This window comes from Pagrus major, chromosome 4 (assembly GCF_040436345.1).
Source record: "Pagrus major chromosome 4, Pma_NU_1.0".
Taxonomy (NCBI): domain Eukaryota; kingdom Metazoa; phylum Chordata; class Actinopteri; order Spariformes; family Sparidae; genus Pagrus; species Pagrus major.
Genome location: NC_133218.1, coordinates 35,654,760 through 35,682,750, shown reverse-complemented (window position 1 = coordinate 35,682,750; position 27,991 = coordinate 35,654,760). Strand labels below are relative to the sequence as shown.

The window sequence follows — 27,991 nt, the reverse complement described above, 5'->3', positions numbered from 1 at the left end:
AAAAAACAAAAAGTCTTCCATTTGGAGCCGGCTGTCAAAAAAATGATTCCCCCTCAGAAAGCACAGACATGTATACAGATATATATATTAATAATAAACAGAACATGAATTAAATGTTTCATTTTAGGCTGTGAGGAAGTTTTCCTTCTTTCTTTTTCTTTGTGTCAATTCTTATTTCAGGAGATAGCAGGATGATAACGGTTCTGACACTTGGAATAAAAGATTAAATACATAATTCAAGGAGGGCAAACAAGAATTTAAATCCCAGAGCACCAATGTGTTGTATTTTCACAGATTCAATCAGAAGAAGAGGCCTCACACACACATTAAAGCGCTCGTCTCGGATGAACGCGCAGATTTCAGGCGCGTTTTCACCCAAAAATGATATTTTTTCCTAATGATGTGAAATTAAGAGTATGTTCTTGAGTGTTGGTGTGTTTTTTTGATTTTTGTGTATTTCTTTATCCATTCATTGTCACGTGGCTTGTACTCGGATCTAAATTATCCAATTCCAGATTTATTTAATCCAAGTTCAGCAAAACAGACAAAAAACAAGACCACACAGACAGATTAAGATTCAGTACATTTAATAATTATCTGAACAAATTAGTTTCTTGATGCTCACTTTATCCTGAAGCGAATCACAGAAACTTACATCACCCCACTCGGACAATCAATACAGAAATACATCCATCCGTCCAGATTTACCGTAAAAATGAATCTTTGGACGTATGTGTTGAAAAATCCTGCAGACAAATGAGTTTAGCATCTGGCTGGTTTGTGTCAAAGCTGCGATACTAAGAACAAGAACAAATGGAGACAGAAACAAAGCAGATTAGAGAACAAGCAAGCCTAATCAGAGAGGCTATTCTAGTTGAAATAATGCAATATAATCCCACATCAGACTTTCACCATGATCCTATTGAGACAGTCACGTTTTGATAGCTGTGACAGCAGAACAAACTGACTGCATGAATCCCCTCACAGACATTCATAGGTCACAGATTTGGGTGAAACACCTGTTGGACAGCCTGAGACCACTGCGTAAAACCCGTGCGTAACACTCATTTCAGTCATTTCTCAGCTAATATAACCAAAGAAGTTGGGAGAAATTACGCAGTACTTTGAATGTGTGCTTAAAGGTTGAAAAGGGGACAAAGAGGAATGGTATTGAACTCTTCTACCCCCTCACAGTTTGCACGATTGCCCTCTCCTTCTTCCCCTCCCTCCCCAGCATCCTCTTCAAAGGGGAGGTGAGGGTTTGATCACTGCGCTCTCACGCAACTGGTCAATGTTTAACTCCAGCGGAGGACTAACAGGTACAAGCACGAAACGGCATCTGACTGTGTTATCAGGACTTAACGCTGCCTGGGTGGCTGCTGTGGCAGCTGTCACAAACTCCTATTCTCAAAGCCCAAAACTTTGATTTTATTACTGCGGGCAAATAGGATTGACTTTCAGAAGGCAGAGGTCCAACATTAAGAAAAAAAAACTGATGTCAAAAATCCATTATTCCAGGTTTTTATAAATGGTTTTCCTTTAATAATTCTCCATGCATGTGACACATCATTCTCCTCAATGTTCACACATGATAAAAACTCTCCCAACATATTGATTCATGTCGGTTTTTAAAAAAAAAAAATCACATCATCCCATCTGAGGATTAGCTGAGCGGTAACATCGCGTGCTCGACAGGAATGCGTGAGATGTAGGCTATCAGCCTTCTATAATGAAACTCCCCTGCAATTATCTACAGGATGCTCAATAAAGCTTTTGATTTACACCTGACATGTTCAGGATAATACTTCTTAAGACGTGAGGTATTAATTAAACAGATTATTTGATCAGATTAAAGTATATTATCACACAAAATCACCTCATTTATAGTTTAAAAAAGTAATATTATTTATTATAGGTGAAAACCATAAAAGCCTAAATTGATATTGCAGCTTCTAATGCATTTAAAACAGCCTGCAGAGCACATATTAAACTGAACATTTGTTATCAGAGATTGGGATTTTTTACAGTGGTGAAATTACACCTGTCTGTGATGTTTTATCTGTGCGTAAAACTATAAAACATAAAACACATGTGGGCGATAAGACCTCAGACTGTGTTTAATATATACGTGACAACAGCCATTTCCAAACTTCGCACACGCACGCACAGACACACACACCTTTCCTCTGTGCTAAACTTCATTCATGACAGAGAGAGAGCGAGAGAGAGCGAGAGAGAGAGAGGGAGAGGAAAATTACGTCATGCGCAACAGCCAATGAAGCTGTGGAGCGCACTATAAAGCAAGCGCCCATTCTCTGTTTTGGGACATCAAGAGAGTAAAACTCGGACAATAACTTTTACTACACGATATTTCTGACTGTTTTTTGATAAATAGTCTTGGGACCACAGCACTGCTTCTCTTCCACCGTTTGACTAAAGGTAAGCTCAATACCTGCACAATATAAGGGACAGATTGATTTCAAGCTGAGCAGAGTGGTAAGAGCAAAGTGCTGACTGGAGGTTTATTATGCAAGCACAGCTGCTAATAAGTGTGAGTTTTTTTGGTGTTTGCAGTTGCAGCTTCGAAACATGCACGGCCCCCTTTTTTTTAAATCGATATGTTTTTTATTCATGGGGTTCATGTGAGTCATGCTGGTGATAAACTTGAAATGCTTTGCGCAGCTTTTTAAAAAAAGTGTCTTTGTGTACGGTAGCATGAGAATGTAAAGAGTTAAATTAAAATCAAACTCATGCCGTGTGACAGTCTGCAAACTTTACGGTGCATGCAGTCAACATGTTGCACAACACTTTTCTTCCTCCCTGCCTTCACTACTCTAATGCCCCTCCTATTTAATTTCCAGGTTGTGCAGAAGCCAGAGAAAAAAAAAGAAAAGAAGCTGTCATCATGGTGCTGATGATATTGCCATTCATTGGATCGGTGTCGGTGTCGGAGAGTCTGGTGGCCATGATAACCATGTGTCTGGTCTACCTGATCCTCAAGTTTTTCCGCACTGAGATTCCCGAGGGGCTTCGTCAGCTGCCCGGACCAAAGCCCCTGCCCATCATTGGGAATGTGCTGGAGGTGGGAAGAAATCCTTACCTGAGTCTCACTGCCATGAGCAAGCGCTACGGCGATGTCTTCCAGATCCAGATTGGCATGCGTCCCGTCGTCGTGTTGAGTGGCAATGAAACAGTCCGACAGGCTCTCATCAAGCAAGGGGAAGAGTTTGCAGGCAGGCCTGACCTGTACAGCTTCAAGTTTATCAACGACGGCAAGAGTCTGGCCTTCAGTACGGACCAGGCCGGCGTCTGGCGTGCCCGCAGGAAGCTGGCCTACAGTGCCCTGCGCTCCTTCGCCACCTTGGAAGGCACAACGCCAGAGTACTCCTGCGCCCTGGAGGAACACGTCAGCAAAGAGGCAGAGTATCTGGTCAAGCAGTTCAACAATGTCATGAAGGCCGATGGCAGCTTTGACCCCTTCCGCCACATTGTCGTCTCCGTTGCGAATGTGATCTGTGGCATGTGCTTCGGTCGACGCTACGACCACAACAACCAGGAGCTGCTCGACTTGGTGAACCTCAGCGATGAGTTCGGCCAGGTGGTGGCCAGCGGTAACCCTGCAGACTTCATCCCTATTCTCCAATACCTGCCCAGCACAACGATGAAGAAGTTTTTGAACATCAACGCCCGCTTCAACGAATTTGTGCAAAAGATCGTCAGCGAGCACTACACCACCTTTGACAAGGTACAGTCCCTTTCTTCTTCTGGATTATTATCAAAACTCGACATATTTTTCCTTTTTGAATTATTAATTGAGATTGTCTGATCATCTTCTTTCAGGACAACATTCGTGACATCACAGACTCCTTGATTGATCACTGTGAGGACAGGAAGCTGGATGAGAACTCCAATGTCCAGATGTCGGATGAGAAGATTGTAGGAATTGTCAATGACCTGTTTGGAGCTGGTAGGTTGATTATGTTTACATGTTGGATGATCTGATGAGAAGCAACCTCTCCCTAAATTAAAAAAAAAAGACTTGTCCTGATAGACGTTATGTTTCTCTTCTAGGTTTTGACACCATCTCTACTGCCCTGTCCTGGTCTGTGATGTACTTGGTTGCATACCCAGAGATACAGGAAAGGCTTTATCAAGAAATGAGTAAGTACAGCACTTTGACAGAATACAGTAAAAAAAAGTGAGACAGGACTTTACATTGCAACCTCCATCCTCGTCTCGAACTAACAGTCAATGCCCTCTTTTCATTTCCAGAGGAAACTGTGGGCCCGGATCGCATGCCTTGTCTCTCTGACAAACCCAACTTACCCTTCCTGGAGGCCTTCATCCTGGAAATCTTTCGCCATTCTTCATTCCTGCCCTTCACCATCCCTCACTGGTGAGGCTCATCGCTTTTAGATGCATGAGAGAACCACATGTGCCTATGAAAAGTCTTCACAAACAACACAAACATAGCTATCACAAACACAAGCATGTATGTGATGTACTTTGTTCGTCTGTTTCAGCACGACAAAAGACACATCTCTGAACGGCTACTTCATTCCCAAAGACACCTGTGTCTTCGTCAATCAGTGGCAGATCAACCATGATCCGTAAGTTCTTTGTGATACGTTGTGTTAAAAAGTTTAATGGTGACACTTTTGAGTATCATACTACAAATGTCTAACCTTGTAGTTTTGAAGGAAGTCAGTAGTCAGTTATTTGTCCTGGCTGAATGAGGAGATTAAACCTCTAATTGGTCATGCACCTGTGTTTCTTTTGCACAGCTTGTCTTATTTCTTCATTCTCTGCACTTTTTCAGTGAGCTGTGGAAAGATCCGTCTTCCTTCAACCCAGACCGCTTCCTGAACGCCGACGGCACCGAGGTCAACAAGCTGGACGGGGAGAAGATGATGGTGTTTGGCATGGGAAAGCGACGCTGCATCGGCGAGGTCATCGCACGAAACGAAGTCTACCTCTTCTTGGCGATCCTCGTCCAGAATCTGCAGTTCCACGCGATGCCCGGAGAGCCGCTGGACATGACCCCAGAATACGGTCTCACAATGAAGCACAAACGCTGCCACCTGAGAGCCGCAATGCGACCGAGGAACGAGGAGTGAAGCTACTTCGAATGTGCAATGTGTGACTCAATATGTGTAAGCTGACTCTAACACTGTCACAGTGAGGTTAAGAGTCAGTGAAAGAAGCTATATTTGTATCCCAAAATGTGATTTTTATGTGCATATCAAGATATTTGTATTTTATAAAAAAGTAATTTTTATGTGCCCAGCGTTTGTATATATTTGAGGTGAAATATTGTTTATGTGCATCTATGTGAAATATCAGGACACCAAATGAGTTCCAGTGATTTTTTTTTTTTTTTTTTGCAATATATCCGAAGGCTATACAACTTTTTTGTATTTCTATCTCTACTGTACCAATGATTGTATATAACACGTAAAGACAAATCAGCCTCGCAAATAAACATTTAAAATACGTTGTAATGAAGTCTTGTTCCTGTTGTTTTCTTCCTCTGATATCAAACTAAGTCACTACACAAGTAATAAGCGATGATTCAGTCAGCGAAGTGTGAAAATCCATATCAGAAGATTGAGAGGGGGGGAAAAAAAAAAAAATCACAACAAAGCCACGTGGGTGATACAGGAAGTGACGTCACGTATCAACCCGGAAGACGGCACAAACAACAGCTGGAGCTTCCCCTTGAACGCCTCGATACAGTTTTATCGACTAGGTAAATCTTTGCTGCATTGAATTAATATACTCAGACTGAGTTTGTACAAAAGTAGAAAGCAGTCGTCGACAGGTTTACGACCGTCCGCCTCGATAAAGAAGCAAACGGGGCGGATTAAACCGAAGCTAATGTTAGCTGCTAAGCTAGCCCCCACACATTTAGCCTGCTGGTTGCACAGCGAGCTAAACGTTGTGATAGCTCATATATTTTTCTCTGAACACGACCCGCACACGGATGTTCATCTTTAAGGTTATTTTTTCCTGCAATTGTTTTTAATACTCAGACAGATTCACGCAACGCCTGAAAGTCCGTTTTAAATGAACGCTAAGCTAACTAGCGTTAGCTAATGTTGTCACAGTGCTCGGTGCAGCAGAAGACTACTTAAGTCAAGGCTGCAGCATTTAGCACGCTGAAAACCTAATAATAACAACAACAAGCTGTCAATTAGTTATCCCACTTACATTTTAAATTGAGCTTCTCTTCACTGGTGGAAGTTCAACATAGCCAGGGAGCTAATTCACTACATTCAGGAGCAGAGTATACCTGAAGATCAGTTTGTGTAATGTCTGCAGTTAAACTGTACTAGATCAGATATTTGCACATAAATTAAGCAACAATAATCGTGCAGATTATTCAGTGGAGTTTGGTTTAACGTCCTTAAACATGGAGGCCAAGTGATGAGGGTTTAAAGGGGCACTATGTAGTTTTTGGAGAAAGAAATTCAAACTCAGAATTTTGATATTTATAATATTAATGAGATGATAATACACTTATTTTTCCCATAATTGAATTAACAAGGAAAATAAGCTCCTCAGAACACAACGCTACCATGCACACTTAAGTCGAGCTGCGGTCAAGGCTTAATTAAGCCTTGGAAAGGAGAATCGACTTATTGACAGAAGTATGTCGGCTAGTTGCTGCTGGATCTTCACCCGGCTGACCCTTTATGTCACATACCAAACAAGTTAAGAAACGGCAAACGGGCTGCACAGCGAACAGTGTATTTCTTGCTCTAGCACTCGCCTTTGTCCCGGCTTCCTGCTACGGATTTGTGCCATGGACGACTTCCGGGACAATTGCCCGGCGTGGTGACTGTGGTGCGTGTGCAGAACAGCGAGGCCAGTTCAGGTCCAGCTAAGGTGTATGCATGAAAGAGTAAATCGACTTCCAACCGCATCATCTGGATGTGTTAGTCCGACTTTGAGAAATTCAATTTAGTACGATTTCAGTCGGACTTACATGTTCACATTGACTTTAAAAGTCTGTTTTGGATCGGACTAACACTATTCCAACTTTTTCTTACATCATGTAAACGTAGTGACTGTTTGAAGCTAGAAATGTGGCAGGGTCCGCCACATATAAACAAAGTAAAACAGTATGAAATTGTGTTGTCCTTTAAGGTCAGTTTGTTTATTCAGTTTCTTCAGTCATGAAAACAGTGTTGAGTGTTTGTTTATTTATTTTATTTAGGCATAAATTCTGATCCCTGATTACATTTTCTTCCCCAAAACAACAAAGTGCACCTTTTAAATTTTGGTAATAGTCGTGATTTTAGAAACACTGATGTCATAAATGCAAGTCCCCTCCACTAAAAAGAACAGCACCCAACATGCACCTTCATTTTAACATCCTGTTATTATTTATTGGCCTAAAAGTAGTCAAAAATTGTCCTCAGGTGAAGCAACATGTAGCTACAACCCTGCTTGTAATATACATAAAGCGATGGTAATGACTGCTATATGTTGATTGTGATTATCACTGTCTTGTTTCTTTTTTTTGAAAAATAGGATCAAAGTGAGTAGAATGGCCGCAGACTGGTTGGGGAGTGTTGTGTCGATAAACTGTGGCCTGACGTTGGGAGTTTATCAGGGAGAGGTGTCGTGTGTTGATCACGCCAGCCAGACCATCTCGCTGAGACAGCCCTATCACAATGGGATCAGATGTCCTGTTCCTGAGGTCACTTTCAGGTAAGAAACAAGCAGGATGCAGACAAATCTTCTTATCACCAACAGGAGCAGATAAGCAGATCTCCTGAGGCAATGTTGAGGACTCTGCAAGAAGTCACAAAAGCCCTATTGTTTGCATGCAGCCACGAATCAGATTTTGTAATTATTATCATGACCAAGGAGATTTTATTTTGAGTGTCGAGTAAATCCAAATTTATACCAGCATTTAATTCACAGTCCAGCTCAAGATGTAGATAAAAATCTTCTTCTTAAACTAAATGTAGAAGATTGTGCAGCCTTGATGGACGTATGTAAATCAGACTATTATCCCTTTAAATGTTCGTGCCTTTTTCCACCTGATGAAAAAAACTTACCGCAACCCTTGGTTACTGGTGTTAATGCTATTCAGGCAACCCACAGATAGCACATGGCTATATATTGATTATTTAAGGGACATATTAGTGTATGGACGCGCTCCCTGTCTGTCGTACGAGCTAGATCGTCACTGAAAATGTCCTGGAAAAGAGTGAGAACCCTGTTTTGTCGGAGCCCGTATGAGAAGCAGTACATGTTCCAGTTCATCAGCACAACACACTTCTTCTTCTACTAAGGTTAGTAATGTCTTCTCTGTCTTTTAGCGCCATGGATATCAAGGAGCTGAAGTTCCTCGATATCCAGAATACGGTCAATAAGCCCAGCTGTGGTCAGGGAGCTGCAACAGAACCCGTTTCTGTATCTTCAGGACGCCCTGCTCAGAGTAACAGAACCGCTCAGTCGCATGTAACAAGCAGCAGCTCTGGTTCCAGCTCTGCTCCAATCACCATCCTCCGCAGAGGTAGGTCCAGGACTCACCTATGGTTTATTCACCCTCACAGTTAATTTGCTGAGTCACATATTTTTGTTTGTTGTTATTTTGACATTTTAATCCCTTTTAATTTCAGCAAGCGTAATTGTAATTGACGTTTTTTGTGTTATTAACGACTTTTGGTTAACGCACAGACCATCGGCACATAAACAGGAATTTGACTTGCTGCCATTGTCTCATTTGCTAATGTAAACTGTGACCTCCAAGTATGAGGTCAATTTGCTTAACAGCATCAGCAGCAGATAAAAAAATCAGGTTTTGTACTGATGCCTGTGACCTTTACGCTCAACACTGCAAGTGATAATCAAACTGAGACACACTGTCCAAGATGAGCGTGATCGTGCTGTGGAGTACCAGACGACTGACGGTTTGACGTCGGACTTCGTAGGTTAGGAAAGACCACTTTATTTGATGTTTTTGCTTGGTCATTCTGAAGCCGCATTTCCTAGTTCTCAAATCACAAAGCTATTAATGCACTGGGAGTCATGTACGACGTAACAGGAATTTACCACAGGAATGGTGACATAGTGCTCATCTGTTCGAGAGCAAAAATAGATATTGTTCATTGACTGAAGGAAATGTGGCACACAACAGTGCCATTTATTACTCAGCACTTTTTATAACTCCCAACGAGGTGGGCTGAAAAAAATGCAATGTCACTCAACATCACTGTATTTGATTGTTCAATAGACACATGTGATGTTTTCTGGCTGACAATGGAAAGGAAGTCAAATTTCCCCTGCGGATCAAATGACTTCTCAGATGTCAGATGATTACGTTGTTTTAAAAAGTTTCTAGCGGTGGAGTCATACCAGTTCACAGTAAGAGTCACGCTTCAAGCAGACAGTCGTTTCTTTATTGAATAAGGCCAAAACCAACAGTACAGCAGTCAGTCTCTTAGCAGGTGTGTGTGACTCTCTTGAAAAACTCTTGAAAAAAGTGGTCACAACTCCAACGTTTCTCAACTGGGAGTTAATGCATTATTTTAGGGGAATATTTTGCGCTTGTACCAAGATAATGAAACAAAAATGACAGTGCCCAGGTGTTATGTCACCCAGTGCAACGGTGGGGCTCACTTTTTTTTTTTTTTTACAGCAATTTTGGGATTTATTGACAAAATGAAATACAGAGAATATCACAAAACATATACCTTAAAGGTGCAAACAAACAAAACTCCTGATACATTTAAGATTCACTTTAAAGCCAAATGATAAACATTAGAATAAAACATTCCTGTATTTTTAGTTATGAGACTCAAACAGTCTAAAAAAGTCCTACAGTTCAAGACTAGAGGACTATATAACCAAATTTGTTGCTAAAAAGTTACATAGTTCACCTTTTAAATCGATAAAGCATCTAAAAAATAAATATATCCATTAGATGAGCATGTATCTTCATATAGGGGATAGACAGAATAACTTAAACACTTGAAAAGGGGCTTTAACTTAAAGATACGGATCAGTGTGTGTGAGCAGACCTTCCTCCTGACTGCTGGGCTTTGGTGAGAATGTGATTAATGTGATCGCTGTAATGGGAGGGTTTTTTTTTTTCAGACTTTTATGTTGCCACCTGCCCGACGAGTCTAAAGAAACGGGGAGACAAAATAACAGGAGCAATCAACAACGTCACGCAGTCCGACACAGTGTCCCTAGCCACAACACTGTGAAGCGTATTTTTTATTGTTTACATTAGAGCGCAGGCTGCGTGCTAGAAGGGTGATTCAAGTCATTAGTAGCACTCTGGAGTAATTCGGGATGTCGTGTTGATAAGCAGGTGTCTTGTCGAGTGTTTTACAGTCATTAGGGATGAGGTTCAACTTGTGACTACTGTTCCTCTTTGGCAGATGTCGAGATTCAGTTGAGAATGCATTATGAGTCATCTGTAAGCTGTTGTTACTGTGACTTAGGTATTTCAAAGTTGATACTGTATGCTCTACCATGCAGTGCTTTCGATGTTTTGTAGTCCTGCTGCTGCTCAGATTGGCTTTGAGGTTGTGTGTGCACACAAAACGGTAGCTTTTGAAACTATTAAAAAAGAGTTTACCCTAAATCCTTTAATTTTAACTTTAGTTTAACCTTTATGGCAGCAATATATGTGTCCAACATGGGATTTAATCAGCAGTCTAAATAACAACAAGGTGAGACAGAAAGGCACGTCTGTATTCTCCTTAAGTTGTACATGTAGTTGTAAAAATAAGAATGTGTTACTCAACCTTCCTGATGAGATAAAGGTTAAAAACGGCATTTCCTCTCATCAGCATTCAGTCAGCAGGAAGTCTGCTCGGACAGCTCTGTGGCCTCTGCAGGAATCAGCTAAAGTCGGTTCACTTTCACACTCAGGATCCCCAAACAATGGAGAAGTCGGAGGTCAACAGAATTGGCTGATGGACAGTGTGTAATAGTCTTCAGCCTGGTTGTAAAAATGACCTCTGCCTTGGTGCTTTTTCCTGTGCATGGAAGATGAAGCCTGCACAATAGAAAGCCGGTCTCTCTCTCTTTTTTTATATCAGTTGTGAAAAGAAATATGTTCATTTTGCAGTCCGCACTTTTCTTTTTTAGTGTCAGCAGGACTCGTGGCTTGTTGACCCAGCGCTGCACCCCGTGTGTCACCAGTTGCCTAATGAGAAGCCTGAGCATGGGACCAAACAGCGTCTTGCTCTGACTCCCCCCTTAGATTCCCATAGCGTGCTAAAGGCTTGTACCAAAGTTCCTCTTTACAATATGTGTGTGACTAAGATCAATAAACATTCCCCCTCCCTCTCCGTGTCTGCTCCTAAAGAGCAGGTTATGCAAAGCCTGGCTTTCGTGCCGCGGTGCCCTCCTGTCCTCTCTCTCTCCCTCCCGCGCTCGTGCTCAGCACAGGAAACCCCCCGCCCCTCCTCCCCGACAGGAAGCCATGTTGTCCCAGTGTGCTCGGAAGGCCAAAAGCGATATCAATTGTGGAAGCAATGTTTACCTTTTGAGTTTTTATTTTAATCTCCAGCTCTCAGGCTGGTGGCCAGGGAGCTAATGCCCAAATTGCATGGGGCCAAAGTGCTGAGTGGCTTGGGCAGGGCCGGTCCTTTCACACGCAATGCCATGCTCCCAAGAAGCCCCCGGCCACAAAGAAGGGAAAGCAGGGTGGGCCGTTGCTTATACAAGATCGCGGATTCCAGAAATGGTTTCTGAGTATCTGCCATTGATCTTTCTGGGAGAGTAGGATGGGAATTTAGAAACTGCTTTTGTGAATGATGCATAGGCCTCCAGAAGTCGGATTCCATTAGACCCAAATAGATCTCATTAAAAGGGTATTTTGGAAAAAAGCCCTCCAGAGTTTGCCCTTATGAAAACTGTTCCCATAACCAGCATGCTACCTCTGTATATGGAGTCAAAGCTTAGCAGCTTAGCACTTTTCCCGTAAATCCCTGCTTCAGATTTCTTTAAACTTCTTTGTATTGTCGTGTGTCAAATGTTTTGTTGAGCTTCACATTCAAACAATCTCAACATATTCACACTGAGAGCTTCCCAGTCTGATTACAGACTTCCACCATGAACCACACAGCTACTCTCGTGTGTTTTAAGTGCTTTTTGTTCGCTGGCACATCAGCTGTAGTTACTGAGACGGCGATGAACGTTGCAGATTCATGTCGCTTGCACAGATTTTCCCAGATTCAATCCTGTTGCCGAGCGTTGTCGCCGTCTTCCCCCCTCGCCATCTCCACAACCTCTCTTTTCCTTTTCTTGATTGGATCGTACTCGCACACAAACTTGTTATGGCTTCATGTGCAATTAGTCCTGCTTTGAACGCATTTAACCCTCGTTGGCCTGTCAGTGACCTGTTTATCTTTATGTCCACACCTGTATCAGCTGATTTATCCCTCCTCGATAATACTGATCAACAGTAACATGATTATGAGGACAGGATTATTGTGACACACATTTTGAGTTCAGCATTTTCCAGGAACTGCTTAGAACAATCGACTGTAATAGAAATGTAGTATCAAACATTCAATGACCTGTTGGTCAAAAATAAAGCTGGACAATATGGTTAGAAAAATTATATTGAGATTATTTTGACAGATATGACGATTGCAATATGATTCAGGATTTGTGGGAATGATCATTTTGGCTTCACAATTTTCATTTTAACTGAAAATAACTTTTCAAATAATGACCATGTGACATTAGTTGGTGAAAAAAGGTTTGCAGGCCAGGATCCCTCCGCAGCTCAACGGTGCTCCATCATAATGTTTTGTCTTTATTAAAGAAATTGCAGCTCTGCAAGTTGGATATTGCACTTGCAATAATATTTCATAGAAATTAAAGGTGCAGTTTGTAAGAATTGGCCACCTGTTGCATTCATACTCAAAACAACTAGTTTTGGCAGTGCATCACGATCACAGTAAAAGTTCAGTTCAGCATGCTAACTTCAGTAGATATCTTTGCATTTTTAAAAAATGTTTTCAGCTAAAATTCTTACACATTGCACATTTTTTTTAAATTGTGCAGACCTGCTTACAAACAGTGAAATATTCCCTAATATTGTGCCTCGTCACATTATTGATGCATGTAACGGTAACATTTTACTATAACTAACATTTCAGTTTGAAATATTCCTGGCCTGTGTGCAGAAGTTTGTACTAATTTGCAGCGATGAGTTTGTCTAAACTGAAATCAGTGAAGTTCACTGTCTGTCTCGCTGCTTGTTATTCATTAGCCTGTTTGACTTGGAGCCGTGCCCAGCTCATTCATATTTTTGAATCATGGCTTGACAAAACACTTCCTTGTAAATAAAGACGTCTTTGGGCTTGTGTTAATAAGGACGCTACTTTCACACCTGTGGACACAATAACCCACTACCCTTCTCCCAAAACATGTCGGACCAGTCTGATGTTTTCCTGCTACTTATAGAGGATTCTAATTACTAAATCGCTTTGTCGTTGATTGTCTGTGTTAAGAGTAAAAATGTGTCACATTGATATGACTTCAGAGGTCGTCAGAGCAGAGCAGAGCAGACTTACTGCTGACTGAGTGCAAGTAAAACTCCCTCTGTCTCTGTCCCTGGTGGTTACAAGATGGTATTGTGATGTTGAGTCAGGTCTCACATTAGCTCATATTTTGTGAGCAGCTTTGTATCGATGCCAGTGTACTATGACTGAGCCTCCCAGTGTCTTGCGTGAGAGAGTCCAAAGTACCTTAGCTGTCACAGTGACAGTAGCGTGCGACTGTGCCTCTCTGTCTCCTTGTTAGCGTGAGAGCTCGGCATGGTTGGGGTTGAAGGCCAGGTTTTTCCAGTTTTTCTTTTTTCTTTTTTTTTGTTCTCTGTTCGTTTAGGGTTTTTTTTTTTGTTTGTGCTAACATGTATGTAAACTTTATTGACTGATCGCTCAGTCGGCCATTGTATGTTTTGTGTGTCAGCGGTGTTTTGTTCTCAGCTGGGTTATAGTAACTAGCTGTGAGAGGATAAGACGTGTTGCCAGTCAGAGTTCGAACAAGATAAAAAGGAGTTTCGAGCATCGAGTCAGAATTTTAAACTGCAGGAGTGCAGGAACCAATTGTGTGTGTGTGTGTGTGTGTGTGTGTGTCTGTGTGTGTGTCTGGATTACGGCATTTATACAATGTGATGATGTATAGTGAGACAGCTCATAGCTCCTTTCAGGGGTGATTAGGCCTGGAGATGGGAGGATTTCTGGGTAATCTATGCATTTTGGGCTTGAGATGAAAGCCAAAGTAAAGTCAAACAAGAAAGCCTAGTCTAAGCTGAAGTTAAAACAAGAAGGCAAAACACAAAATGTGAGTAATTACAAGTGAAAGGAACAAAAGTGATAAAACAGGTAAAATCACAGAAAAAAAGCAATGCAAATAAAGACATAAATAAAAGAATAAAAGCAATAAAGGACGATAAGACAGCATCACATCAGAGGAGTTAAAAGCACATAAATAGATTAAGAAAAGTAAAGAGACTAAAAGATAATAAATAAATTGACAATAAACAAATAAAAGCAATAAGGACAGTCGAAAAAAGAGGAATTAGAAACAGATAAATAGATTAAGAACAGTAAAATTAATAAAACGAAATCATCAATTATATTTATTGCTTATGAAGGTGCTGGCAAAATTTCTTCCAATAAAATGTAATTGGATATTTTTGCAGTAACTTTATCAACCATATTTCATTTTATATGAAGAGTCATATAACTATACAATAAATACATATTTCATTAGGATTATTGCTGACGCCCGAGTTACTCATTTGATTTATTTCTTATGGTGCATCGATGCAGTAATGAATCGTTGCATACTTAGATGTGAAAATTTGGATGTACGTTTACTAATTGATATGATCTTTCCTCCCTTTATCCTGGACGATGTCCCAAGTGAATTAAAATTTGAATTTCTTTTTTTAAATATATTTATTCATTGGTGAAGAAAGAGAAAACACAGACAAGGACTCACACAAAGGCTAAAGATGTCACTGAGAATGTATTCATGTTGAGGCAGGTCATACAATATTTGTCTGTTGGTTGTGACATTTCTTTCATCGAATGCTTCATGAAGTATAGATTTTTTATCTTAACGTCTCTGTGTCCTCCAGCTCCTGCAGGTTCGTCTAACAGCAGAGGGGCGACGCAGGCCGCGCCGAAGAAAAATGGCGTGAGGAACGGAGGTGCCGGAGGGCCGATGAGGGCGAAAGACGACGAGTGCTTCGGAGACGGGACTGATGAGGACCTGGACACGGACTTCGACTTTGAGGGAAACCTGGCGCTGTTCGACAAAGCTGCAGTCTTCTCCCAGATTGAAGGGACCAACAACCACAGCAACAGGACGCAGCATCACAGCACGCAGGGCGAACAGAAGCCCGTGTCCTATCGCCACGATGAGAATATTCTGCAGGGGAAGCCCGTCATATTCAGACAGATTACAGTGCCCCAGCACGGGGGCAAAGAGTACTGTACAGGTGAGGACAAAATACATTGGTACACACTCACTCATGGGTAGGAGCATTGTTTATGTACTTATGGCCTCTAATATTGCTCTAGATTCCTGGATATAGTTTTGTCAGTAACAAACCTTTCAGAAATATTGAAACAGCTAATTTGGGATGACAGTTAAATCATGTGGTGTTGGTCAAAAAGACCAAAACATGTAGAGTCTGTGTAGCCAGAATTAAAATGTAAATAGTCCTCAACAATAAGACAAACCGTTATTGATTTCTGTCCCTGCTGGGAAATTCGGTTGCAGTATTTACTCTTGTTTGAGTAACATTATGTAACATTTGCTTTAAAAAGTACAGTGCCAAGCTGTTTTAGACAAACAACACACAAGACTATATATCTTTGACATACATTCGTAGACAGATAAATGAATCAAACGGATTAATCATTTCACCACTTGTAGAATAGCTAGTGCAATTAAAAATGCAATCTTTTCCTTTTTTATCAGCAAAACTAACTGTATTCCTGCTCTTCTTGGCTTGAGGGCAATTTTTTTTTATGAAGCCCATCTGTCACAATACTGTTGTGTAAGAGAACAAGGTGTGTGCCTACAAGACTTTGTCATGTCAGGATTTGTGTAGATGATATGAGGAAAGAAAATAATAATTCAGCTGTTATCCAGAGGAGGTCTTTTGGACCCACCTGCTACGCCTGTCCTGCTGCTTGTAACCGCACTCACCATAATCTTCTGTCACATGACATAGTTAACATTGTGTCTCTCTGTACTAGGAAATACCTGCAGATAAAAATGAATTCCCTCTGTGGGACGTTTTTTATCAGAGAGCATGTCAGCGTCGTGACCACACTGTTTGTCTTGGAAGGAGCAGTTTTTTCCACTGTGTTTAAACTTTGACCATCCGTTTATGTAACATCACCGTTCTGAACCGCAGTCACAGCTCTCGACAGAAGTTGAAGTATTTTAAACTTTTACATTTGATCCTGATCATAACACTGACAAGCTCTCGCTGAGGAATGTGCTGTAGCGTCTCTTCTGTTGAACACGATGCCAAAAAAACCATGTGCGCTATAAAGGGAGGTCACAGTGGATGCATGGCTTTTTTTCCCAACTGGCCAGTGAGAGGTCACCTTGGGGTAGGCAGAGGGTGGAGGTGACTTTTGTGTAACCCCACAGAGATGACCCATCCTCTCTCACACTTCAGCTCACTCTAGGAACCTGAGTGTTACATAACTGGTTGATATAGACATAAGATAAGTAAATGGCACGCTCACATGGGCCCTGGAGTCCACAATGTGAGAGGAACAGCAGAGTCAGAGCAGCGAGAAGGTGGAGGGTGGGTGGTAATGGAGAAAGGGCTGCGGTGTGGTGTAAGAGTGTGGGTTATATTAGCGCTCTAAAATCTACCTTTTTTCCTGTTGGTTGTCAGAATTGACATTAACAAACAATGTTATTGTTTCAGTAAATTTCCCGTGAGTAGCTTCAGTATCTCCCCTGTCCTGAAGAATAATAGGACTAGGATGACTGGAACAACGACAGGAGTTCAGCTACTTATTCCCCAGGCTCTGTAGATGACAGGTCGGTTGTAGCAGCGATGGTGTTTCTAGGATTTTCTACCCCAGCCTGTAGCTGATTGTGGTGACAAAGCGCAGCCCCAGCAGGAGCAGCTGTCTACCAGCCAGCTGCCAAAGCAGAGCCTCCCTTTTCTTACCATGCAGGCAGATCTGCTTCCCAGGGCTGTCATCATAATCCCCATCCTCTGCACTCTGTAATTAGCATGCCGCTGCACAGCCTTACATAAACAGCACCTCTGAAAGCAGGAAGAAACCGCAGTGCTGTTGACCTGGAATCTTTGGCAGTAAACAGATAAATCAACAATACTGGAACAGAGGAAAGAAAAACAAAGTGCTGAGGTGTACGGTAGGGTTGCCATAACGCGCCGTCATGGAGGTTTTGACAGGCCTGTTTCTATAGTCTATTGTTTATTGTACAGGCTGCAGTCTGTGTAGGTTTGGTTCTGCTATTGTCTCGCTTTCCTTGGGTGTGATTGACTCCAGCTGTGCAGTGAAACCTCAGTGCAAACAAGCCAGGCCGCAACACACACTGCAGCCAAGCCAACTGTCAGTTGGTTTTCCAAGTTTTTATTTACTTACTTATTTGTTCATTCATTCATTCATTCATTCATTCATTCATTTACCAGATGCAAACATAGAAAGTTGATGTTATCGTCCATAGTTCTTGAAAAGAAGGTCAAACTGCATGAGACATAGAAAACCCGCGCCCATATTTATACATCGTAAATACCGATGGTGGCAGGTGTGGTTAATCATCCAAACTACCCTGACTAATAAACATTCAAAACATTTTACAACAACTTGATACACACTAAAATACACAGTAATTGCAAACTCATGTCCAGAATTGGACATTTTTCCTGATGGAGGCCTCAATTACTGTAAAGTTCTTATGTACAGGTGTGTGAGATCACAAATTCATAAATTCCTGGACTGTGGATCATTTGTACTCACTTAATTTGCAACATTGCGTGTGAAACATTTCTTTCATTAGATAAAAATCTGAATTTATTTTACCTGACGAAGGTCTGAGGACTGAAATGTTGCATATCAAGTGAGTACAAATGATCAACAGTGTGCAGGATCTTTAGGTTCTTTCACCTGATGAAGGTGAAGGAGTCGTACCTGTGAGCAAGACTTAAAGAGGTCATGTTATGCTTTTTGGGGGTTTTGCCTTTCCTTTATTGTGTCATGTAGCATTTCTGTGCATGTAAAAGTTGTGCAAAGTGAAAAGGAGTCGAGCCTTTACTTCTGTATGTACGTCACTTTATAACAGGCGTCATATAAATATATATATGCTGTAGCGCCGTTATTTTAGATCACACTACCTTGCTCGGCATGACCGGCCCTACTCTGATTAGCTACATCCTGCCCGTTAAATAATGCACATGTGCAACTCTCAGGCGAGATGTCTCACTCTGTAGCTTAAACGGAGCGTTCAAGACACAATGTCTGAAGGGATGCTGCAGGAATGCACCATATAAGAAAAACAATGTGTTTTTTGAAAATTAAAGTATGTAAACATATTCTACTAGGAACCCCAAATAAAAGTATGAACCTGAAATTAGCACAACATGACCTCTTTAATGGTTTGCAAGTTTGCAAGAAGCATCCAGCAGCAGCAGCAGTCATGGCTCGCTTGTAATATTTAGTATATATTTATGTACAGAAACATATTATATGGTTTGGTTAATGAGTAAATGTGTGAAACACAGTGAGCAGTGAGATATTACCGAAATGATAAAAAAAGAAAGGTTACAGATAACTACAGTAAGCTTCTTTTCCGTGCCCTGATGAACCAGCGCCCTGTCTTTGGCACTTCCTTACAGTGCAGGTCAACAAAGTTCGACTGCTTCGGTGAGAGAGGAGTGAAACAGCCTCGTCTAACCCTCCCTATCCCAGCACAAGCCTCAGTCTCACATGGCTCGCATCCAGCCAGCGTGTATTGCTTTCAGTCCCGTCAGTTCCCTTGTCATGCTTGAAGGATTGCTTCCAGCTCAGTTTATTTTAGTGCTGCTACCCGGTTTAGCTAGTTGGCTGTTGAGTTTGTGTTTCACACCACATCGAAAGTGGGTGTGTGCGTCTGCATAAATCACTGCATGTGTGTGTGTCGGTGAGAGTGTGAAGGAGGAGGAGGAGGTGGCGTGTGTGTATGTAAGAAGGGGGGTTGTTTTAGTAGCGGCAACTTCAGCAATAGAGTTATTAAGACGCGCACCTGCTGGGATGGTTGAAAAGCAATTAGTTGCATACTAGTGCAACTCCCACTTCCCCTGAGCTTGGCACTCAAGGCAGCAGTTTGCATGACAAGAGGCAGTTGACTTTGCTGTGCTTATCGCTCACGTGAGGATTGGCATGTTCCAGATTTCTGTTGCCCACTGAAACATATTCGCGGTCTTTTGTGCGGTATCGATAAAATAATAAAGGGAGGGGAGCAGGGCCAACCTCAAGATAAGGGAGGATTTCAGTCAGGCACGGCATGAATCTCAGTGTTTACGAGTAATTACGTTGTGTATGAGGGTGTGTGTGTGTGTGTCACTCTGTCCGTGTTGCATGCCACCGTGAAAAAGTTGTGGGTGTATATGTGTTTGTACATTGACGCTGCGGGAACGAGGTGTGTGCTAGCAATGCGCACGCGTGTGTCTGTGTGAATTTTGTGCACGCCAAACAAGGCCACCAAGTTCTCAGCTACCAGGCCAGAGATCTGTAGGAGGCCATTAAGGACTTAACTGCCTCCCAGCAGCTTTATTTATCAAAGGGATCCCGAGCCGTGCAGTTCCCCCAGCTTGACTTTCATTACCCTTCTAATGTGCCACAGGCAATAGACAGCTAGGGATTAGCACGGGCTCTTTAAAGGTTTCCACACACTTGAATTGTAGTTCTGTAATACACTAATTCAAAAAATACACAGAAGAGAACAATTCTGACAAGGTTGGGTGATTTTGAAATGACAAGGCACTTAAAAGCAAAAGGACTTGAGCTTTTTTTTTTTTTTTTTGAGAGGGTGAATTTCATAACAGAGTAGACTCTTGGAAAAACAAGTGGAAGTGAGTGGGAATGTTGAAAGTTGTTAAAGACGTCCAAAACGTTTTCCATCTGAAACGTGACTGACTCTCTGCCTCCTCCGCTGCTGCGTGTGTCCGTCCTGCTCGATTGCACCTTAAAGGATAAATTCAATCCAGCGTTGCAGCATTCTCCTGAAACTTCACCCGACTTCCCGTCAGCTTCAGGGGGCGTAGATAATAACAGAGCTTTCATTTTTGGATCATCTTATCCTTTTAACAGTAATTGCGAAACGAAGGAAGATTATTTTTCATTCACTTTCACTTCTCCCAGTTTTGTCCAGATGTCGAGGTGCATGAGAAAAGTTAGTTAACTCAGAAGTTGGAAGTTGTGTATGTGTGTGTGTTTTTTTTGTGTGACAGCATTGCTTCATTGTTGCCAGATAGACTTTGTCCGACCCGACAACCAACAGTTTGGCCCTTTATGTGAAAAAAGGGGGAATTCTGTAGTTTTTGATTTTTGCACAGCTGAGTAACCATGAAAACAGTTCTTTGTCAGTTCTTTCGTTGGTTTAATAAAAAGGTTTTTTTGTTCAATAGCTGTTGACAGACGAGTCAATACTTCACTTTAAGGAATTGAATTGAACCGACTGTTCACCACCGTGCCCCCCCCCATGTTTAGTCCTCCTCAATCTCAGGATACAGGTGCAGGTGTTCATATGTATATGATGTTTGTCCCCTTCTTTGTCACGCCAACCTGCCGTCTGTTTTGACTGAGACAGCAGCCGATGTGGGGGGTCCGATACCCTGCAGCCCCGTCCCCGGAGCTAAGGGGTTGGGGATTGGTCAGAAAGCATGTGATGGTGCGTGTGAAATGAGGGCCCGGGGGGAATAGGCGTCTCACTCTGGCTGCCTCATGTTTGTCATGTTTTGTAAAGGCTGCCAATCTTCCCTTTGTTGCTGCAGACAGCAGTGACAAACAGGAGAGGAAATGGAGAATCTTCCGTGATGGGAACAAGATCAGGTCAGGAGGAGGAGGAAGGGCTTTTCCCTGAGGAATGGGTTCCTCGCAGGAGGATCTGTGTATCTTACACGTAAACCCCCCAGAGAACCTGGGAGCGCATTTATCTGCAGACCAACATTTGTTGTTATCTTAGAGGTCAGGTTTCATAATTCAACTTTATTTTAAGTTTCATGTCTGTGGTTGATCAAACGCTTCATTATAGTTTCACAAACTGTACACCCGATCAATATGAAACTTGATATAAACTTTACAGTAGATAAACAAATGTATATGGTATGATGACATTATATATGTTTTTATTCCTTTAAGGTCATTGTAACTGTATAAAGACATACGTAAAACAACAAATCCTAGGTTTTAGTGGGAGATATACACAAAATTCCTTGAAATACAAAGAAAGTTTACAACAGAAACTGTGGCAGAAAAAATTCAAATCATTTGCTTGTGTTCTGGTAACCAATTATACGTACAAATTAAACAAGCACTCGAGCCAAAATGCATTATGGAGGGTGCTGTATGTCACTGCAGATACTTTACAGGATACTTAGAAGTGCAGTTATGAAACGGACAATGAGGAACTAGATAAAATCTACTTTTCCTGGAAGTCAACTGTAAAAAGGGATTTCAGAAATTCAAAGAATTCAAAGTTTAAGAATCAGAAATCGAGAGTTGGAATATTTTGAAGCAGTGGAATAAACAAACACAATTTAATGATATTGAAGGATTCAGCCTAGAAAGGTTCCTTCCTGTATTTGTGTGTAGGTATTTGCAGATGGCATGTATCTATGTATACTATATGTATCTATGTATACATGTATGTATCTATGTATACATGTATGTACATAATCATTGTAACCTATTTCTCATTTCCTTTTTCTATTTGAATGTATTATAATTATCTTCTTTATTTTTATTATTACTAGTAGAAGTATCAGTTAAAAAAAGGACATTATAACTGAAAAAAAATTAATAATAATAATAATAATATTAACAATAATAGTATCCTTGATGTTACATGGACCATTTTTACGGGAAAGTTACCAGCGGGCGACGTTTACCAGTAAGCAAGGCAGGGCTCGGCTGCCTGGCTTTGGCATGGTGCTTGACATGATTATGATAGCGATGGAGGAATGTTAATGACATAGTTTCTTTTTGTGTCTTACAACATTAACACGCTTATCCATCTCAACTAAGTCATGTGTTCTCCCTGCAGATTCAGGCCTGGTGGTTCCCAGCGTGTCCTACGAGCTTCACCAGCATCTGCTAGCAGCTGCAGAGCGTTGGGGCCTGTCTGTTGAGCGCCGGCTGGAGACGATCGGTGTCTGCGCCAGTCAGATGGCTCTCACTCTGCTGGGCGGCCCAAACAGGTAACAGATACCACTGTGGACTCTGGTGCAATGGGGGCGGCCTACCAATATCTAGTAGGTGTGTAAAATAATTGAGTTAATCAGTTCCTGGCATACATGACTACTCATCGGATGCACTGCACGGTGCAGAGCCACTGTCATTTGGATAATAATAAGAGGAATGTGCGACAGTGTGCCAAACATGCCTGTCTGAGGAGTTATACAATCATTAGAGCAGGTCTGTCCAATTTTTTGTTTACACGTTATGTTTTCCAGTTGCCATGGCAATCATCTTTACTACCATGTTTCTACATGAGTTCGGCGTTAACCTTGACCCCCTCAAACCCTCGGGGCTTGTTTTCTTAGAACAGCGGGCCCACCGCAGGTCGAAAACATCCGAGTAGACCGAAGCAGCCCTGCTCTGTGCTGTTTACCTGCAGCTTTATGAGCGGTGGAGTCTCATTGAAGATCAAAGCACCTCAGCGCACAGGCTCATATATCAATCAGGTTCACTGTCTCAGATCCTTTTATCAATTTAGCTCTGTAATATCTCGCATGTCTCAAATTCACACCAGAACTCTACTTTGAGCTCAGATCAGGTTTAATTATGTATTGTAATACCAGGATGTCAGACACTATTTCCAGCCAACAGGGAAAAGGGCTCACATCAAGCTTCTTCCTTATATGTCCAGTAATTCATTACTAATAGGATTATGATTAAGATGGTGAACATAGTTTAGAAGCTTCAGCCAAGTACTGTTTTTATCACCCACAATCACAATAAAGAACTTTCTGGCAGAAGGCAGATTTTTTAAGTTACTGATGCATGTATTGGAGCAGATTAATAAGAATATATAACATGAGAAAATGAGTCAGCTCACCAACTGTGACACTAGTTGCAACAACAATATGTGAACATTATTTTATCAACACGTCCTCCACTGATGTGAAATTAAATTGAAATTATGACATTTTTCCTCTTCATTTGTTTGATAACTTTAGTAACTAGTTACTTTGCAGGTGACTCACTGCATCAGAGCCATCCTAGCTAATTTTTTAATTAATTTATGTCATCAGCAATTGGATGAATCGGATACAACAAACCGTTTACAATAATTAGAAAAATGCTGAATATCGGATCTGATGAAATATAACTTTTTGATACTTCAATACATTAATCGACAGAAAATGTAGTTATGCTTACGTACATTTAATATCAGATACTTAAAACTTTTGCTCAAGTACTATTTGTACAGTATGGCTGGCTTTCACGTTTACTAAAGTTATATCCCAACCAGGTTTGGTAGGGTTACTTTAAAAATATAATCCGATACAGTTACTAATAATCGTTAAAAAACATAGTCAGTAACGTTATCCGAATATCACAATATTAAAGTAATGTAACTTAATTATTTTTCATTACTTTTGGGTTACCTCAACACCAAACATATGTGACTAAATACTAGAGAAATTATAATCATCGTCGTCATGTGTGCTCATGTGCGTGGTTACATCATTCTTAATTAATGAATGTATAATTATGTAATCTAATTACCTTGTTTGTATCCTAATTATGTAATCTGTTACTCCCAAGGCCTAATTATAAAACAATATCTTAAGTGACGATGTGATGGGCTACGGAACTTTTGGTGGGGAAATAAGTTGACAATTAAAAACAAAAAGCAAAAAACGACATGACCGAGGATCTGTTGAACATAACAGATGCTTCACTTTTTACTTACAGTAGCTTTGTTATTGTTGTTAATGTTTGCTGCTCTGTGATGTTTGTTAATGTTTTCCAAAAAGGCTTTTATAAGTTAGTTGCATCACTGTAGTGAAGTGTTCCCTGGGCTCCCTGGGCTCCCTCAGACAATCATGTCTCACGTCCTTGACTGAGACTGTTCGGTTTGGATATCAGCCAGTCGGCATCGTCTTCATACCTGATGCTCTTTGTATGATAACATACTTATTGTTCAACATCTAAATGTTACATCGGTTGTCTTTGTTTGTGGAGTAATCTCCTCGTCATCTGCTGAATGTCCTCAGGCTCACCCCAAAAAATGTCCACCAGAGGCCCACTGTGGTGCTTCTGTGTGGGCCACACATCCAGGGAGCACAGGGCATCAGCTGCGGCAGACACTTGGCCAACCACGAAGTGGAGGTCATCCTGTTCCTGCCAAACTTTCTCAAAATGCAGGAGTCAGTCACCAGTGAGGTCAACCTCTACAGCAGGACCAGCGGCAAGCAGGTGGCCAGTGTCAAAGGTAGGACACACCAACAGGAGCTTGTATGAGGATTCACTGACCCTGGTTGTAGATGTTCAGTTCATGCCGTCCTGTTGGAGGAGACCTGGAAGAGACACAGATAAATGTTGCCCTCTAGTGGAGCAGCTACTTTAAAAACAGTCCTGACTCATATTGTACCATTTCTGACACTCATGATTCCACACATTTTACATTCCTGTTGACGGATAGTAAACGTTGTTGTTCAGCCTTTTTTAAGACCATGTGCAACAAAAACTGTATTTTCTCATGGTTTTGTTTGGCAACTTTCCACCAACCCTCTTTCTTCTCTGCTGTCTAAGACCTGCCAGCAAGCCCCGTCGATCTGGTCATCAACTGTCTGGACTGCCACGAGAACCGACTGCTGAGGGAGCAGTCCTGGTACAAATCAGCCGCTGACTGGGCCAACCAGAACAGGGCCCCAGTCCTGAGTATCGATCCTTCGGTCAGCGAGCAGCATCAGCCTGTCCAGGCGAAGTGGACCCTCTCTTTGGGCCTTCCGCTGCTTCTAGCTGAGGCGGAGAGCAGGGTCTACCTGTGTGACATCGGCATCCCTAAGCAGGTTTTCCAGGAAGTGGGGATCCGGTACCACTCGCCCTTTGGATGTAAATTTGTCATTCCTCTGCACTCGGCATGAGAGAGGACTCACTGACATTGCACTTTGTTACAAATGGACAGTATGAGGGAGTTATCTGTTTATTGTGTGTGGCGATAGCTGAAATGCAGCTGTATGACCAGACCGATATTTTGTTACAAACACGTCTGTTGTAGTTTTCCCTCTTACCCATTGGGCGCTCCCGGGGGGGTTGCTGCGCATTGCGTGCGATACCTCTTGTTTTTGAGAGGGAAAGATTTCCTGTTCTTTGGTTTGTTTTGATAAGGGCTCTGCGACGATGTGAATATGTTTACAAAATGCTGACCACTGTGAGTCTATCTGTAACCTCTGACCCCGTGACCAGTCAGAGCAGCAGAGACACAGTTCCTGTTTCCTCCTTTAGATTGCATGTGGAGTCTGATCCCGGGCCTGTCAACCGGAGCACAGCTCAGCCTAAAGCTGTCTGCCAACCCAAATCTTACCAATCACGTTGGTGTCCACAGTCATTGTCTTTTTTTTTAACTTACTCAAATGGGTGTTTATGTTTTGTAATGGTTGTAGCATTTTTCACTAAAAAAGGTGATCTCTATATTTGTATTTATTTGTTGAAAACGCCTCAGGAATTATGACTGGTAAAATTTTTTACTTATATATGTATGAATAACATTTGATAGTACTCTTAGCAGTAGCACTGTCAGGTGTCTTGAGTTTATACCCACTGACACTGAAAATTAAAAATGGTAGCAGACACACGCAGAAGATTAATTTCCTGTTTTTGCGGATTAGACACGAGTCTGACGCACGCATTTCAAGGACCGAGAACATCTTGGACCAGGTTCATCACCAGGGATTAGAGCTAGTTACTGTAGGTGTTGTGAAACCTAATTTCATATTTTAGGCACATCAGATTCAGCCACTGTCAGTGAAATAACCACTCCGACCAACTCCTCTGTTACAAAATTAAGAAAACAGCCTTATTTGTAGCCTGGCAGCTTTGCACTTTTGAGATTATGCAGGTATTTTTAAGAGATCTTAAGTCCTCAAACTTCTCGTGAACTTATCTTACTCGAAGTAAAAATCTTAAGTAAAAAAAAACCAGTGTAAATGACAGATTAATAGGTTTGCAGGGTTTTCACCTAACACATTTCTACACTTGAGAAATAATTTAATGAACCCTTTAATGGTCCTTCGATCGATAACACCTGAAGAAATCTGAGAATTTGTTTCTTATTTCCCAAGAGCGTGACCAACAAAGAAACCGAGGGAGGTTTTGGCGGGCGGTGATTTGGTCAAATTATTGCGTACCTGCATGGTTTGCGATGTCAGAGCTGTTGATATTAGTGCAAAATAGCTTTTTCTAAGCCTGCTATAGTCTTGGAAGAAACCTATTGTAGAGGGAACTGCAACAGACACAATTTTGAGTACTTTACGAGGTGTTTATACGTCTCTCTCTGTCTATTTGTTTGTCAGCTTGATTGTGTCACAGCCAGGCAGGAGGAAACTTCACTGGTGTGTAGTTGAGATCAAACTGTAGGCTGAGTTCAAAGATGGGTGTGCTGAGAACTAATGTAATAATGTAGTAAACACGATGAGCTGTCATGAGTCAGAACGTGAACGTGTTGACAGGCGTAGCGGCTGGTGTGACCCCCATCACGATATCTCTTTATGTATATGTGTAAGAATTAAAAAAAACATTCAGCCTGGATCTTCTGACAAAACGCAGGGTGACAATAGGTGCTCCTTTTATATACAAGTGAAATAAAATAATCTTGAAAACACTGTGTGAACTGTGTATGATCTGGGTCATGGTAACTGAGAGAACACCTTCATAAATAATTGGCTATTTCCATTTAAAGCTTCATACACCTCAACTCCACGACTATTAAGAGGGAAATATTGTACTTTTTATTCTACTGTATTTATGTGACAGTTATTATCACTACTTTGGATATTAAGTTAAGTATTAAGACCCTCCGTAAACACATCTGATTGTTCGATTATAATCTTTTTTATATCTGCATTGATTTGAGGTAGTTCCCCGTCAGGGATGATAAAACCTTGATACAGAGCCAACCACAAAGTGCTAATGTGAGCTGAGAATAGTCAGAACTATTAATCATGTTGAATAGAGATGGTATTTATGACTGATGGTAAGATGATTTAGTAAACAACAAGACGCCAAGAGAAATAAAACATGATAAATAACAGAATAGACTCATAGCTCAAAAAAGGGACTACATGCAATAGGACTGGATGAGGAAAACACAGTAAAAAGCAAACACTGACCGGTTATAAACTCCAGTAAATGTGTTTAAAGTGTTCACAAGCTGTTTTTAGTTACGTCACATTCAACACTCCATACATATACATATGTCAGTCGAGAAGGAAGAGACTTGGTGAGAAAAGTTCCAATCTCCAATAAACAGTGGAGGAAATTTTGGGAAAATATAAATATATGAATTTATTTTCTCTAAAATAAAAAAATAAAAAGTTTTCATTGGACCAATCACACATCTAAGTTTGATTCTGTCAAGGTTAAAGTATAATGTGCTTTATTACCCATTTATAATACTTCACTTTTCATAATATTTCTATTTTTCTGGTAGTGACACTTTAGTCACTTAATTCAATATGAATGCTTCTTCTATCACTGGAATTAAGTCATTTTGTACCTTTTCCACT

The 27,991-nt window shown here is 41.3% G+C and overlaps 2 protein-coding genes across 2 annotated transcripts; both read left to right on the top strand.

Moving 5' to 3' along the window:
• Window positions 1-2,324: 2,324 nt before the first annotated feature.
• On the top strand, window positions 2,325-5,505 carry cyp1a (cytochrome P450, family 1, subfamily A). Its single transcript, XM_073464052.1, has 7 exons — window positions 2,325-2,439; window positions 2,862-3,745; window positions 3,841-3,967; window positions 4,072-4,161; window positions 4,273-4,396; window positions 4,524-4,610; window positions 4,820-5,505. Exons 2-7 carry the CDS (start codon window positions 2,906-2,908, stop codon window positions 5,115-5,117), a joined length of 1,566 nt encoding a protein of 521 aa, XP_073320153.1. The 5' UTR covers window positions 2,325-2,439; window positions 2,862-2,905; the 3' UTR covers window positions 5,118-5,505.
• A 165-nt stretch (window positions 5,506-5,670) lies between these two features.
• Window positions 5,671-27,087, top strand: LOC140995130 (enhancer of mRNA-decapping protein 3-like). The gene is made up of 7 exons (XM_073465063.1): window positions 5,671-5,749; window positions 7,537-7,716; window positions 8,334-8,530; window positions 15,134-15,496; window positions 22,300-22,453; window positions 24,479-24,696; window positions 25,017-27,087. The coding sequence occupies exons 2-7, from the start codon at window positions 7,553-7,555 to the stop codon at window positions 25,349-25,351; spliced, it is 1,431 nt and encodes a 476-aa protein (XP_073321164.1). The 5' UTR covers window positions 5,671-5,749; window positions 7,537-7,552; the 3' UTR covers window positions 25,352-27,087.
• Window positions 27,088-27,991: the final 904 nt, after the last annotated feature.

Coding starts and splice junctions, on each gene's coding strand:
- cyp1a (XM_073464052.1), top strand. CDS start 2,906: ATGGTGCTGATGATATTGCCATTCATTGGATCGGTGTCGGTGTCGGAG. Junction 3,746..3,840: donor ACTACACCACCTTTGACAAG/GTACAGTCCCTT, acceptor ATCTTCTTTCAG/GACAACATTCGTGACATCAC. Junction 4,397..4,523: donor CCCTTCACCATCCCTCACTG/GTGAGGCTCATC, acceptor CGTCTGTTTCAG/CACGACAAAAGACACATCTC.
- LOC140995130 (XM_073465063.1), top strand. CDS start 7,553: ATGGCCGCAGACTGGTTGGGGAGTGTTGTGTCGATAAACTGTGGCCTG. Junction 7,717..8,333: donor GTTCCTGAGGTCACTTTCAG/GTAAGAAACAAG, acceptor TCTGTCTTTTAG/CGCCATGGATATCAAGGAGC. Junction 22,454..24,478: donor CTGCTGGGCGGCCCAAACAG/GTAACAGATACC, acceptor GAATGTCCTCAG/GCTCACCCCAAAAAATGTCC.